Source organism: Garra rufa, chromosome 12, assembly GCF_049309525.1.
Source record: "Garra rufa chromosome 12, GarRuf1.0, whole genome shotgun sequence".
Lineage (NCBI taxonomy): Eukaryota > Metazoa > Chordata > Actinopteri > Cypriniformes > Cyprinidae > Garra > Garra rufa.
This window is the reverse complement of record NC_133372.1, coordinates 36,466,443-36,480,205: the sequence shown is the minus strand read 5'-3', so window position 1 is coordinate 36,480,205 and position 13,763 is coordinate 36,466,443. Positions and strand designations below refer to the sequence as shown.

At 35.5% G+C, this 13,763-nt stretch overlaps 1 protein-coding gene across 1 annotated transcript in view; it reads right to left on the bottom strand.

The window, feature by feature from the left end:
* Positions 1-13,763, bottom strand: part of chl1b (cell adhesion molecule L1-like b) — a 122,492-nt gene that overhangs the window by 83,289 nt on the left and 25,440 nt on the right. Inside the window, exons 13-22 of the mRNA XM_073852578.1 lie at positions 12,261-12,372; positions 10,445-10,611; positions 10,174-10,333; positions 9,969-10,093; positions 9,450-9,551; positions 8,201-8,398; positions 7,902-7,972; positions 6,304-6,526; positions 2,727-2,842; positions 2,339-2,543 (exon numbers count right to left, since the gene is read on the bottom strand). Coding sequence (XP_073708679.1) covers positions 2,339-2,543; positions 2,727-2,842; positions 6,304-6,526; positions 7,902-7,972; positions 8,201-8,398; positions 9,450-9,551; positions 9,969-10,093; positions 10,174-10,333; positions 10,445-10,611; positions 12,261-12,372 — 1,479 coding nt within the window. The remainder of the gene's footprint in view (positions 1-2,338; positions 2,544-2,726; positions 2,843-6,303; positions 6,527-7,901; positions 7,973-8,200; positions 8,399-9,449; positions 9,552-9,968; positions 10,094-10,173; positions 10,334-10,444; positions 10,612-12,260; positions 12,373-13,763) is intronic.

The window sequence follows — 13,763 nt, the reverse complement described above, 5'->3', positions numbered from 1 at the left end:
TGTCCAATCAGTTGTCACATTTTCAAAACTCTAAACACAATTAGCACAGCATCGGTCTTTTGTGGCCATACCATTTACACATTTCATGTCGTTTTCACCCAATATGCAGTCAGTGAACACATTTCCACAATGCTTACATTTTCTTAACAGACAAGCTATACCTCCCAACAAAATTATGGATTGTTTTTGTAGTATTTACGAATGTTAACACACAACATCCCACAATAGCAAAAACAATATTCCAAACCTTAGATACAGTATAAAAACCTCTGCTTCTGCAATGATATCAGTTCAAAAACAATATCAATATCAAAAATATATCTCAGCTGATAATAAACAAACAATTGAATAATTGACACACAGCTGATTTATGTTGGGTAAATTGGGCCAACCACAGCTAATTCCAGTCTGGCTTACACTCAGAGGCAGTGGTTATTTTTTTCTATTACATTTACACTTCTACAGTAAAATGAGAACTTTGAGGAGTGATGTTTTGGAAACATGGTTGGGGTCAATTCAGGAATGAACTCAACAATTCCAATTCAAAGAAGGAAATGGAATTGGAATGGAATTGGAATTGGAATTCAACAACAATTACAGGAAACAGAGTTGGAATTGAATTGGAATTACAGGAAGTGGAATTCAATTCAGGGAAATTCCACTGAATTCCATTTATTGCTGTTTCTGAGCATTTATGTGTGATTGCATTTAGAGACATTCATTTTAACTTTATTTATGATGCTTTACAAATACCAAGTAATGTATGAAATAGAGCTGATCAAATGCAAGTAAATAAAAATGAGAACTGTACATTATGAATTAATAATTGAATGACAGTGGTGATAAGTTTCTGTATACATTCAATATATGATTACCACATAATATATATGTCTCAACTCACACAAAAAAAATTTGTCATGTTCATTCATGTATTATTTCATTCACTTTTTATTGCATCGAATTATCATCATGTCCTGAAATTTGGCATGTGAAATGATCATGCTTAACATACTTAACATACAGTACTTTGTATTTCTTTTATATGTTTGTTGTTTATGTGATTTACAATAATGTATTATAAACTAGCAACTCAAGTGGAATTTTTTGGAATTTATTTGATTTCAATTCTGTTTCCTGACATTCCAATTCCAAATCCAATTCCATTCCAGGAAGTGAATTGGAATTTACCATTCATTCTCAATTCAATTCATTTCAAGATCGCAGAGATTAGATATAGTAATTTTTTTTATATCTGGGCTTTTTGCTGTTGTTATTTTTATTTTTTTTTATTTTTTATTTATTTAGAATGCGCTTGTGTGTTTCATGGATATGAAACTTGTTTACTTTTTACTGGAATGCTTTTGAATGTGAACATTACTGTACATGTGAACAGACAGTTCCCAACCAAGAAATTTAGTGTCAAAATTGTGGATTGCATGTTTTGCATGCAAATACCTGTAAAACTGAAACATAAAAAGTCTATGCAGTTTTTGTAATGTCAACAATAGCCAGTATTTTGAAACCTGGTGTACTTTGATTTACTGCATGTACCTTGTGAAGTGAAAACAAGTGTTATTCTTTGACAGAATAATTTCATTTTGAGTCAGATTTCCAGTGTTTTGGTAAAGTTAGTGTGTGCAGAGAAAGATGTGTTCTGTTTTGAAATGAAGAGTTAGTATATATTTAACAAAATGTGTTTTTGAGAAGAAAATTATCCATTTGGCCAATTGTGTTTTGTAGGTGCGAGTCAGTGTTAAGAGTTTAGAAAAAGTATCTGAAGTATGGGTAAACGCTTGTTAGCGATTGAAAAAAACTGTAAGATATTTTTAATGAAATCCAAGAGCTTTCTAACCCTGCACAGACAGCAACGCAACTGATACGTTCCAGAAAACCCAGAAAGGTAGTAAGGACAATATTAAATAGTCTGTGTGACATCAGTAGTTCAACCTTGATTTAATAAAGCTATGAGAATATTTTTTGTGCGCAAATAAAGCAAAAATATTGGTACTCTCAAGAACATGCGTCGAAGACTAACACGGAAGAAAAGAAATTGTTGAAAAAGTCATTATTTTAGTTTTCTTTGTGCACAAAAATTATTCTCGTAGCTTTGGTTGAACAACTATTGTTAGTACCTTTTTGGGCATTGAACGTTTCAGGATCAGAAAGCTCTCAGATTTCATCAAAACTATCTTAATTTGTGTTCTGAAGATGAACAAAGGTCTTATGGCTTTGGAACGACATGAGGGTGAGTAATTAATGACAGAATTTTCATTTTTGGGTGAAGTATCTCTTTAACTCACAGAACCAAATTTATGTGTAGCTATAACTTCTCACTTACCTCCCTCAGGTGTTTTGAAGCTGACCGGATGACTGCCGGGTCCGTTTCCTCTGCTGTTAAAGGCCATGACAATGAGGCTGTATTCAGAGAACGGCCCAAGCCCGGTGACCACTGCATGATTCCTCTCGCTTGAGAAAGTCAATGTGTGTTTGTCACCATGTGTTTTCTTTGAGTCCAGCAGACTACGAAGCCTCCAAAAGCTTATCTGCAAGTACATGAGGTTAGATTAGTCCATAGGTAGTGAAATAAAGCTGATGAGTAAAACAACACCTCTGATTGATCCATGTGGATAGCTCTGAAAACTTGCTAGGAAACAAGAGGTGCTTCAGGGGGTCACTGGCCTTTAAACCACGGCTAAAAAGCGAAACACATGTTGGTGCGGAATTACCCTGTAGCCCCCCAGATGTCCGTTGAGTTTGTCCTTGTGAACATGGTCCCATCTGACCTTCACCATGGTGTTGTTCATCACTTCTACGCTTACAGCCTCTGGAGCTGCTGATGGAACTATGGACGAATAACATGTAAATGAAATTTTACAAATAGCTCTATATAGCTGCTTTCAAATTACACTGTTCCTACATCAAGATAATGCCAGTGAATTAGATTTAGCTATATCCATGAAATAAGGACCAAGAAATGTGCTGTAATTTTGTGGGCAATCACAGGAAAAACAGTGGCGGGGTAATAGTTGTTTATGTGGAGTTCTAGACTATAATATTGTTTTATGCATTGTAACTACATTTCGTTATCAAACACTTGGCAAATAGCCTATACAACTGTTATTTACCAAACACATTCTAAGTAGTCTATATAAACACCATAGTGCATTCACAATCTCACAGACACCATATATGACAACTGCTAATGGAAAGAGACTTGATTATAATGGAATAAAACCTAGGAAACACCAGTTTTGGGGAATCAACAATGAAACTAGGGCTGGACCAAATACTATTTTTTGAGCTTCGAAAACCTCGCCCAGACCTTTTCCGACAGCTCATCAGAATTACTGGCCCGAGTCCGACTGGAACTTTTTTCTATTTCCCTTCCCTAGGCCTAATCCATAAAGATGCATTGAGGCATTAAAGGCGCGTCCAATGAGCAGACGGCGAGTCAGGATCGTCAACTTCATATTTGCGACAAATACTAGTTTATTAATATATAATTCGAATATCTCCTTACTTTTTCCCCGACACATTCATGGTAATTATTTTTGCTGGGGCTTTGCGGTCAGCTTTAGCCTATATTGCGTGCATTTGAACGCGGAACTTCCAGCTGCTTTAAAGGCACTTGCGGTGGCGCGGTTGTCATTGCAACAGTCACAGCCCTAGTTTTGTTTCCACCATTCAAGTGAGCCCGACTGTACTTTAGTAGTGTCTCTCAAATATTGCTCAATCTATTTTTTTATTTTTTTTTTGCTGTCTCTGTGTTAGTGGCGCAGCAGTCTGATTTTCTTCATTCATATTTAAGCCCGAATGAGAACCGTTTCGCGGGAGATGCAAGGTGTATGGAAAAAAAAGAATATTCGAACCTCAATATTTAAAATCGAATGCCAACCCACCAAACGAATATTCGAATAATCAAATCTTCTGGTCCAGCCCTAATTGAAACTCTACCTTGCCTAGCTAAGCTACTTTTAAATGAAAACATAATTATAGGTACACTATAATTAAGCTGTTCTTTTGAAAAAGCTATACTAGCTAGCTTAGCTACATTTTAAAATTACAATTGTTTAATAATATTTGTTTTGTTAAGAAAATTCTATGTTAGGTTTCATAAATTGTATCTTTTTTGGAGCAGTCATGACTGTTATTATTATGCAAATACACTAAATTAGGGTGACCATATTTTAGTTTTCAAAAAAGAGGACAGGGCGTGACCACATCCCATATCAAAACTCAAAATATGTCATTTTCATGCCTAAACACAGCTAAAAAGCTTTCTACCACAGTGGCCATCCTTCACAAAACTGATCGTCTACCAAGGTTTTATCATAGGTAGAATGCAAAATGTTTTAATACAAACATTTCAGTCAAATGTGATTTATACAATATTTCAAATCTTTATTAATCAATCCACCTCAACAGTTTAAAATCAGCTAATTTCGGTTGAAAAAATATGGATTTGGCAACCCAACATCCAACACGAGTTGCATCCAAAGCGATTTAAATACTCTGCTTAGGCGAGACACTGCAGGTGAATAGGGTAAAGAAAGTTATCACCTCACTTACCCAGATGATTGATTACATTGATAAATTGAAAACATTTTTTGTATTACAAGTTTTCTAAAATGTTAGGTTTAAATATGCAAATTAGGCATTATTTAATGAAATATGCACTAATTTGCATACATTTCAAGTCAGTTTTGATTTTTTTTGACATAAATGTTTTTACAGAGGGGATTTTGGGTATCTCATTTTGTTACTCCATAATACAACTCCATAATACAAAAAACTTTGAACAGACAGAAAAACATTTTTTTTTTGGTTTTTTACCATTTTTGGGGGAGTAAAATGTGTAAAACCAAGCTAATTGTATATAAACAAATCCCCCTGTAAAAACCTTCAGGAAATATACAGGAATAAAAATGTAAAGTTTGGTGTGTGTAATTGCTACTGAAATGGAGATTTATGGCTCAGTGTAGGAAAAAAAACTAATTTTGAAAAAACGGCCTTTAAAAACATGGATTGTAATTGAAATCTTTTGACACAAATAGATAAAGTGCTATAAAAGAAACACTTAACAGTGCCTTTTGGTTGTTTTCTTTCCACTAGTCTTAAAAAAAAAAAAAACGCTTTATGAAAAAGCAAAAAGCCCAAAATCTTAAATTTGACAGGTTCATGAAAAAACAGCGTTTTTGCCTGCAGTGTCTCCACTTAATAGTGACTCCCTGATGCATGAAAATTATATTCAATATTAGAATGTTTGCGAAAGCAGGATTAAGATAAAACTGTCTGTGCAAGGCTTTAATACAAAAACACACACAATGAATGGCGACTGTAGAAAGCTAAAGCCAGACCCATTTTTAGGTGTGAAAAGAGGGGAGAAAAGAGGATGTATGGTCACCCTAACTAAATTTCTGTAGACAAAATATTTTTTTTGTGGACTATCCCTTTAAAATTATTGAAAGAACCGTTAACAGAACAATTAATAAATCTGAAAAGATAAAACTCTCAAACAGGTGACTTTTTTAATTGTATTTTTTTACACAAATTGTCAAAATGAACCGATTCACTATAATGAATCGTCTTTTCATTCCATTTTCATTCCATTCCAGCAATTTACGATTTATGCGCTACTTTTAGCTAGTTACTCCCCAACACTGCCAAACATAGGCTAAGGTAAGAGGGAAATAAAAAAAGAGGGAGAGACTGAGAGAGAAAAGGGGACTAAACTAATCATACAGCACAAAGACGTAGTGACCTGAGATAACATCGGGAGGGCAACTCCAAAAGAAAACTGAAGGCGAGAGAATAATTATAGCCGTAAATGTAAATAGCTCATAGCCATGATAACATTTCATTTGTTAGTCTACAAAGACTCTGAGTGAGGAAATCGTTCCCCTTGTGCAATTTAATATCCTCAATAAGGCAAAACAAATCGGCATATCAGCGCAACTGTTTGGATATTGTGCAAAGGCAAAGATGGTATTTCATCAGCGTTCCCTGCCCTCTAGGTTTGTTGATATTCTCGTCACACATGTACTGCACTTTCGCTGGGGGGGGGGGGGGGGGTGTTTCCGTTTACAGGCAATGCTTATTTGCAATGTAACAAGACCCTTACAGACAAATAAAAGGTTAGAAAAAAAATAAGACACGTCTTTCAAAATCTTCACCTGCTTTGTATGCTCTCAAAGGTAAACATGCACAATGCTTTGACAGTGAGTGAAATGTCAGTGGTGTTGGCTTATTTGAATGCATGCTCATCTCCACAGCTCAGACGCAGTGGAGGTTCTTCCTACTTACAATCCTCTCCTGAGTACGCTGTTATTATTTTGGGGTCTGGACCCCAGCCCGCGTGATTCTTGGCCTGAATTTTGATCTCGTAAAGGACGAACGTAGGGGTGTTTTTAACCACGAACGAGTGCCTCTTCACCATGTGCTCCGTCCACTCCTCTCCAGCGTCTTGTCTTCTGTAGCTTACTTTGTACTCCAGACCAGGCCCGTTGTGTTCAATAGGTGACAGTGGCTGTGACAAGAGAACAAAAGAGATCAGTAGGTTGACAGGAAACAGTAAATCAAAGAAAATAGCATTTAGTTCTCAAACACTTGCTGTTTGAGCCTCAGAGGGCAAGTTCAACAGACCATTTGTTGCTGACTGTATGATGAATATTGTACACAAAAAAGGCAAACTCTGGCACGAATCAACATTTACAATTATAGACTGTTTTCAAGGGTGCACGCTTATCAGTTTGAGTATATGTAATGAGCACTTCTGAGGAACAATAGGAGAGTTTTGTTCAAGCAAATTAGCTGCAGTAGATACCAGCAAATAGAACTGTGTATTCATGCTTTGTTTTCTTAGTTACACTGCCTGTCAAAAGTTTTTAAACTGTAAGATTTTTAAGCGTCTTCTGCTCACCAAGCCTGCATTTATTTGATCCAAAGTACAGCAAAAACAGTAAAAGAAATTATACAAATTAGTACTTTTATTTAGCAAGGAATTGATCAAAAGTGATGATAGTATTTGTTTGAACAAAATACATTAAAAACATTTACATTTTAATACATTTTAAAATTTAAATTTTCAGCATTCAGCATTCAGCATTCGCCATTTCTTCATTATTTAGTGTTAGATGGACATTCAGAAATCATACTTAATATGCAGATTTTGCTCAAGAAACATTTCCTTTGTTAATATTTGCTTAATATTCCCCAAACATCTGAACAGTAGTATTTTTTAATGAAATAATGAATACATTTTATAACTGATTTTTTGCATGCAGGTCTTCTGCAAGAATGTTCAGTGCTGATATGCCTGGTTAATTGTCAGCGATTTATTATGATGTCAAACATTATAACAATTCACTTTTATTAACAAAACTCTAACAGCTAACTATGCTTTTACAATCATCCTGCAGCAAAAGACTGAATAAAAAATGATTCCTTAACATCCACCATTAACAATGAGATTCCTCATAATTCTAGACAGCATGAAAAGAGGGCCAGGTAATAGCTCAGAAACTGTAAAAGAGATTCACCTTTATGTGAAAATCTAAATTTATGTATCCTTTTTCTTTTTACTTTTTAATCAAAGACTCACTCTGGGCTCCTTTTGATTGGAACCTGTGTCCAGAGATATCCATTTCAGCAGGGCTTTGTAACTTTCCCAACAGCACGGCGATAGAGATAGCTGTGTTTTGCTATGCAAAAAACTCCTATCTTGGGAAATACGCTTATCGATAATTGGAACCTAACAACTGACACTGTTAGTTTTCTCTCCCCCTCTGAGAACTAAATGAAATTCGGTATTTGAGAGCACTTCTTTATCTGTGCAGCCCTTCCAGTGCTTTGAACATTAGATATTCCTGAAGACTATTGGAATTGAACGTTTAGCATCGTACCTCCCAGTTGATATCCATTTCATGTGGCAAATGACCTTCGATCTTGATATTTTCTGGGTTCTTGTCGGGTGCTTCGGAAAGAGCAGAAATATGGATTTTGTTGGAGGTGAAATTGTTAGTGGAAGAAAGAAAAATGGCCTGTGAAATATGCACTTTATAGACTGGAGCTTAAACGACAGGGAAAATCAATTATCTCACAAGTTTGAATGTTTTAAAGTTCAGTAGGCGACACAGTTGGCCTCACTGCTATCTCTAAAGGTGATGTGCTTAGGAGAAACAGTAGAACAGCTCGTAGATACCTGATGCTGGAGTTTTGTATCTTTCAGTGGCCTGGCTTGGCCGACCTCTTCCCACCTCATTGATGGCAGAGACTCTAAATCGGTAGTCCACGTGTCCGTAAAGCTTCAGCAGAGCGAAGTGATGGTTTCCCGGTACTCTCATCATCTCCCTCCAGCTGCCCGGCTCATGTTGGCTTTCCTCAAACTCTATAACAAACTCTGGACAAAGTTTCAAATAAGAACTGGAGTCAACACATAAACAACATTTTAATTAACTGGGTTTACTCAGGAAATATTCTTTAAATTGACTGACTCAAACCGACTACATTAGATTAAACCAATGAAATGACTGTTAAAGTAAATCAGAGAAAACAGGCCAGTAAAAGTAACAAAACAGTAAAAGAACTGTGGGTTTTCAATTTTTTATAGAGCATGAGCAAAATTAATCTGTCCACAGTGTAGCTGTGTGACATTCATTTCGCATAATACCTTGTAAAGCCCCAAATTTACATAAAATTTTAATTACATTTTCCACTACCATTCAAAAAGTCTTTTTTTTAAAGAAAGTAATACTTTATTCAGCAAGAACACATTCATTTAAAAAGTGACAGCAAAATAAATTTTTAATGTCAGAAAATCTTTTCTTTTGAACGTTCTGTTCATCAGAGAATTGCGAGATATAAATCGCAATTCTGAGAAATAAAGTCAGAATTGCATTATATGAATTTGCTATTCTGAAAAAAAAAAATTTGCAATTGCGTGATATAAACTCGCAATTGCGAGTTATAAAGTCAAAATTCTGAGATATAAACTCGCAATTCTGAGAAATGAAGTCAGAATTGTGTGATATAAACTTGCAGTTGCGAGTTATTAAGTCAGAATTATGAGATATAAACTTGCAATTCTGTGAACATATCAGTGTTTTTTTTCTCCTTAGAACTGGACTTTATAACCCGCAATTGTGAGTTTATATTTCACAATTCTGAGGTATTTCATGTAAACTGATGTAAACTTGCAGTTGGTAGAAAAAAAAAGTCAGAATAGCGAGATTAAAAGACTTAAACAAAAAAATTATTACCAACCCCAAAATTTTGAACAGTAGCATAATTTGCATTTTCTGAGTCATTTATATGAGGTAAACATTGACCAAACTAACTGAATAATTTTCTAGACAACAAGTTGACAAGTAAAACCAAATGTCTGTGCATGTCCTAGTTTATTACTTTCAAATTTAGTAATACAGTATAAGGACAATATGGGACTATGTTACCAGTAATGGAGCTGTTATGGTCATCTCCTGGAATCCACTGCAGTTTCACACTTCTGCCATTATGTTCGGAAAGGATCACATCCTCTGGTGGATCAGAAACATCTAAGGAAACAACAAATTTTATTTAGGGCTGTCAATCGATTAAGCATCTTGACTTCAATCAGATTCATTACATGATATTGTTGCTTTTTTTGGTTTTTCTTGCAATTTTATAGATATTTCAGAGACAGTGGGTGAAAAGAAGGAAATGATAGGAAGAAGAGGGAGGCTGAGTCTGGGAAATAACTCCAGCTGGTTTCAAACATGTCAGAGCTCATGCACTACCTGCCAGGTCATGTCTCCAGCTAGTTCATTTGTACAAATACTATGTGGTGCTGTCTTAATTAGGGGATAATTCCAGCTGTGCCGTAGCAGGCAGCCGAATCCTGCCTGTGTCATGTGCTGAACCCAATTCAGCCCTCAAAACTTGGGTTTGTCTTTACTTTTCTAAACCATGAAGACCAAAAGTACATAACTCACCCACTACTGAAAGCTGTGCAACCGCCATGTCTTGGTCGAATGGTGTTCTGGCCACACAGACATAGAAGCCCTGGTCTCCAAAGCTCACATTAATGATTTCAAGCACTCCATCGTCAAGGATATATCTACGGACACCAGAAAAGACAATGATTAGACAGCTCTAATATTCACTACTGTAGGAGAATAACATCCTGGTGTATCTCACCGTGCGTTCTCGCTGCCATTGAGGACCATGCCATCTTTTTCCCAGAGGATCTCAAAGTCATCACCAATTGAAGGATCGAACTCTGCCTGGCATGAAAACTGGATAGTGGTTCCAGCCAAAACCCGCAAATCACGTGGAGGATCGACTATTCTGGTGGGATCTGACATCGAAAACAAAAGTAATTTTGGATTTAACTAAACTGATTGATTTTCTGAATCGAGTAAACCCTTTGAACTTGACTGATTTACAAAAGAGTATCTTGTTCACTTACCTTTGACTTCAAGTGTTGCAGCAATGGCAACTTTGCCCTCAGTGTTTTGAGCAAAACAAGAATACTCCCCCATGTCCTCTTTCATCACAGTGTGGATCTCCAGCGAACCATTCTTATGTACTGAAAACCTTTCTCCTTCCACTGCATTGGCACTGTCAGCTTTGCTCCTGTGCAACCATAAACCAACTAGGTCATTTTCAGAAAACAACACCAACTGTGTGCACACTAGTTTTCCCATGTCTTTCTAAAATCTAAGAAATCACAAAAAAAAAAAAAAAAAAAACGAAAAAAAGTGACCGAAATATTATTTCTTTGCATTTACTTTTTTGTTGTCTCTTTTTTCATCTTCAGAGTTTGCAGCTCATTTTTGCAACTTTTTACTAAAATATAAGTCACAGAAAACTTACATTATATATAGATTTAACTCTGTTTAGTGTGTAAGGCACAGAACTTTTAAAATAAAACATTAATTTTATTTTTAAGAAATACTGCTGATCTCTGGAAGCCCATTTTCACCACTGAATAAAACATAAAAAAAGGTTATTGCGACTTGTTATCTTACAATTCTTATTTTTTTTTTATCTCAAATGCGAGATATAAAATCGCAATTCTGAGAAATAGTCGCAATTGCGTGATATAAACTCGCAATTGCAAGTTATAAAGTCATAATTCTGAGATATAAACCCACAATTCTGAGAAATTAAGTCAGAATTGTGTGATATAAACTCGCAATTCTGTGAACATATAATTTTTTTCCCTCAGAAATGGACTTTATAATTTGCAACTGCAAGTTTATATCTCACAATTCTGAGAAAAAGTCAGAATTGCGAGATACAAACTTGCAATTGAGAAATACAAATACGCAGTTGCGAGAAAAAAGCTTGCAATTGTGAAGTTATATCCCGCAATTCTGACTTTATAACTCGCAATTGTGCATTTATATCTTACAGTTCTGAAAAAAAAAGTCAGAATTATGAGATTATATAAGACAATTCTGAGAAAAAAGTCAGAAATGCAAGATGTAAACCCAATTGCAAGAAAAAAAGTCTGAATTGTGAGATAAAAAGTCGCAGTTACCTTTTTTATTTTTTATTCAGTGGCGGAAACGGGCTTCCATACTGATCAGACGTTTAAGGTCAGTAAGATTTTAAATAAATAATACTTTTACTCAGCATGGACACTTTAAATCAATCAGCAGGGTCAGTAAAGATATTTACAATGTTATAAAAAATATTTCTAATTCAAATAAATGCTGTAATTGTGGACCTAGTTTCCACTATACAAAATTTGCTGAACATTCAGCTTTGCAATTTACAGGAATAAATTACATTCAGTTATTATACAGGGATTTTAAATTCTTGAATCTGATTATTTTCTAATAATCAATTGTGCATCGTCAATTATTGCTTACATAGAATACTGTACATACTGTAAATGTAATAAAATTTCACCATAGTTATTTTTTTATCAAATAAATCCAGCCTTGATGAGCATAAGTGTTTTTTTTTTACAAACATTAAAAAAAATCTTATCAACCCCAAACCTTTGAACTATAGTGTACATTTTATTAATTCGATAAAATGCCCTGTTTGCTTTCTCTTATGCGCCACCACAGGCAACACTTTTGCTGTTATTGCTTTAACTTAACAGTAGCATACTTACAGATCCACACGACTAGTTTAGCTCATTATCACAGTGTTGAACACAGCCTGAGGACCCACCCTTGAGTAAAATGCTTCACTAGCGCGAAACCACATGCACTGACACCTCTAGAGCTGTGCTGCCCTCTGCTGGCCCTAGAGCAAACTCTACTCACCATGTAATGCTGGATGTTGGTGAGCTGAAGACCTTACAGTGCATGACCACACCTTTCCCCTCCACTGCCATATATTGCAGATTGTTTTCTGTTAAGATCAGGGGCTGGATGTCTGGGGAGAGAGTTATCAGCATTGCACCATTAAACACGACAAAACACAATTGGATTAGTCTCTTTATCTCTTTTCTTGTGATGCACGTTGTTATCAGTTTAGTAAAAAAAAGGTCCTTGTCCTTGGAAAAGCAGCTTCCTGCTCTATCAGGGGAGGTAAGCGGGTTTGCAGGGTTACGAAGAGAGAGCTGAGATATGTTTTTCTGTTTCTTCTTTATTTAATTTAGCTTTCCTTTTCATATATTTTTTTTAAAAGTGAGGATCCTTAGCAGCTTATTTTATCTCCCAGATGAAAGCAACACATGCTTTGGTTCTAGCAGCTGAATATGAATGGAGGATGGTGAAATTGTTCGCACATAAAAGCGTCTGGCTGCCTGGGGGAGACTGTGTCTGGAGATCAGAACTGACAAAAGAGCTCCACCCTAAAGCCTGTGTGCTATCATGAGGACCTTACGCTCCCTGAACAAACCCAAGGGCCGTCTGCTGTCCATATCACACCTCTGCTTATGCCTCTGTCCACACTAACAAAAAAACAGATGCTTGTTCACAGCCAGTCAACACTGTGGTGTTTTATATGATTTTTTGGCCAAGAGTGAATAAAACCATGAATATAGACACTTCAGAAAGGAATAAAGCAACAGGTCTCTTTTAAATGGATAGAGGCCAAGCATAAATTTTATTTCTTTATTTATTTTTGCTGTGATCTTAATTTAAAGGGATAGTTCACCCAAAAATTTAAATTCTGTCATTAATCACTTATTCTCATGTTGTTTCAAATCTGTAAGACCATTCATCTTTGGAACACAAATTAAGATATTTTTATGAAATTTGAGAGCTTTCTGACCCTGCATGTACAGCAACGCAACTACCACATTCAAGACTTAGAAAGCTAGTAATGATACTGTTAAAATAGTCCATGTGATCTCAGTGGTTCAACCATATGTTATGAAGCTACGAGAACATTTTTTGGTGCACAAAGAAAACATAACATAACATTACAGTTGAACCACTGATGTCAAATGGGCTGTTTTAACAGTGTCTTATTACCTTTCTTGGCCATAAAACTGTCTATGCAGGGTCAGAAAGCTCTCAGATGTCATTAAAAATGGTCTTATGGGTTTAGAATGGCAAAATGTTCATTTTTGAGTGAACTATCCCCTTTAAGCAAGGAACAAGACATCACTATAAGCAAACAACAACATTGCCCTCAATCATATTTCCTAAATGAAATTCAATACTTCTTTCTTACAAATTTTGGGATGCTGATTCCAAAAATTGTGCCTGGTTTGTTCTTGAATGTTACACATTTTTGAAAGATGTAGAAGTGTTTTATTATCCTTTAATAGCCAGACATGATTTTTTGAAAAAAAAAAAAAAAAAATATATATATAT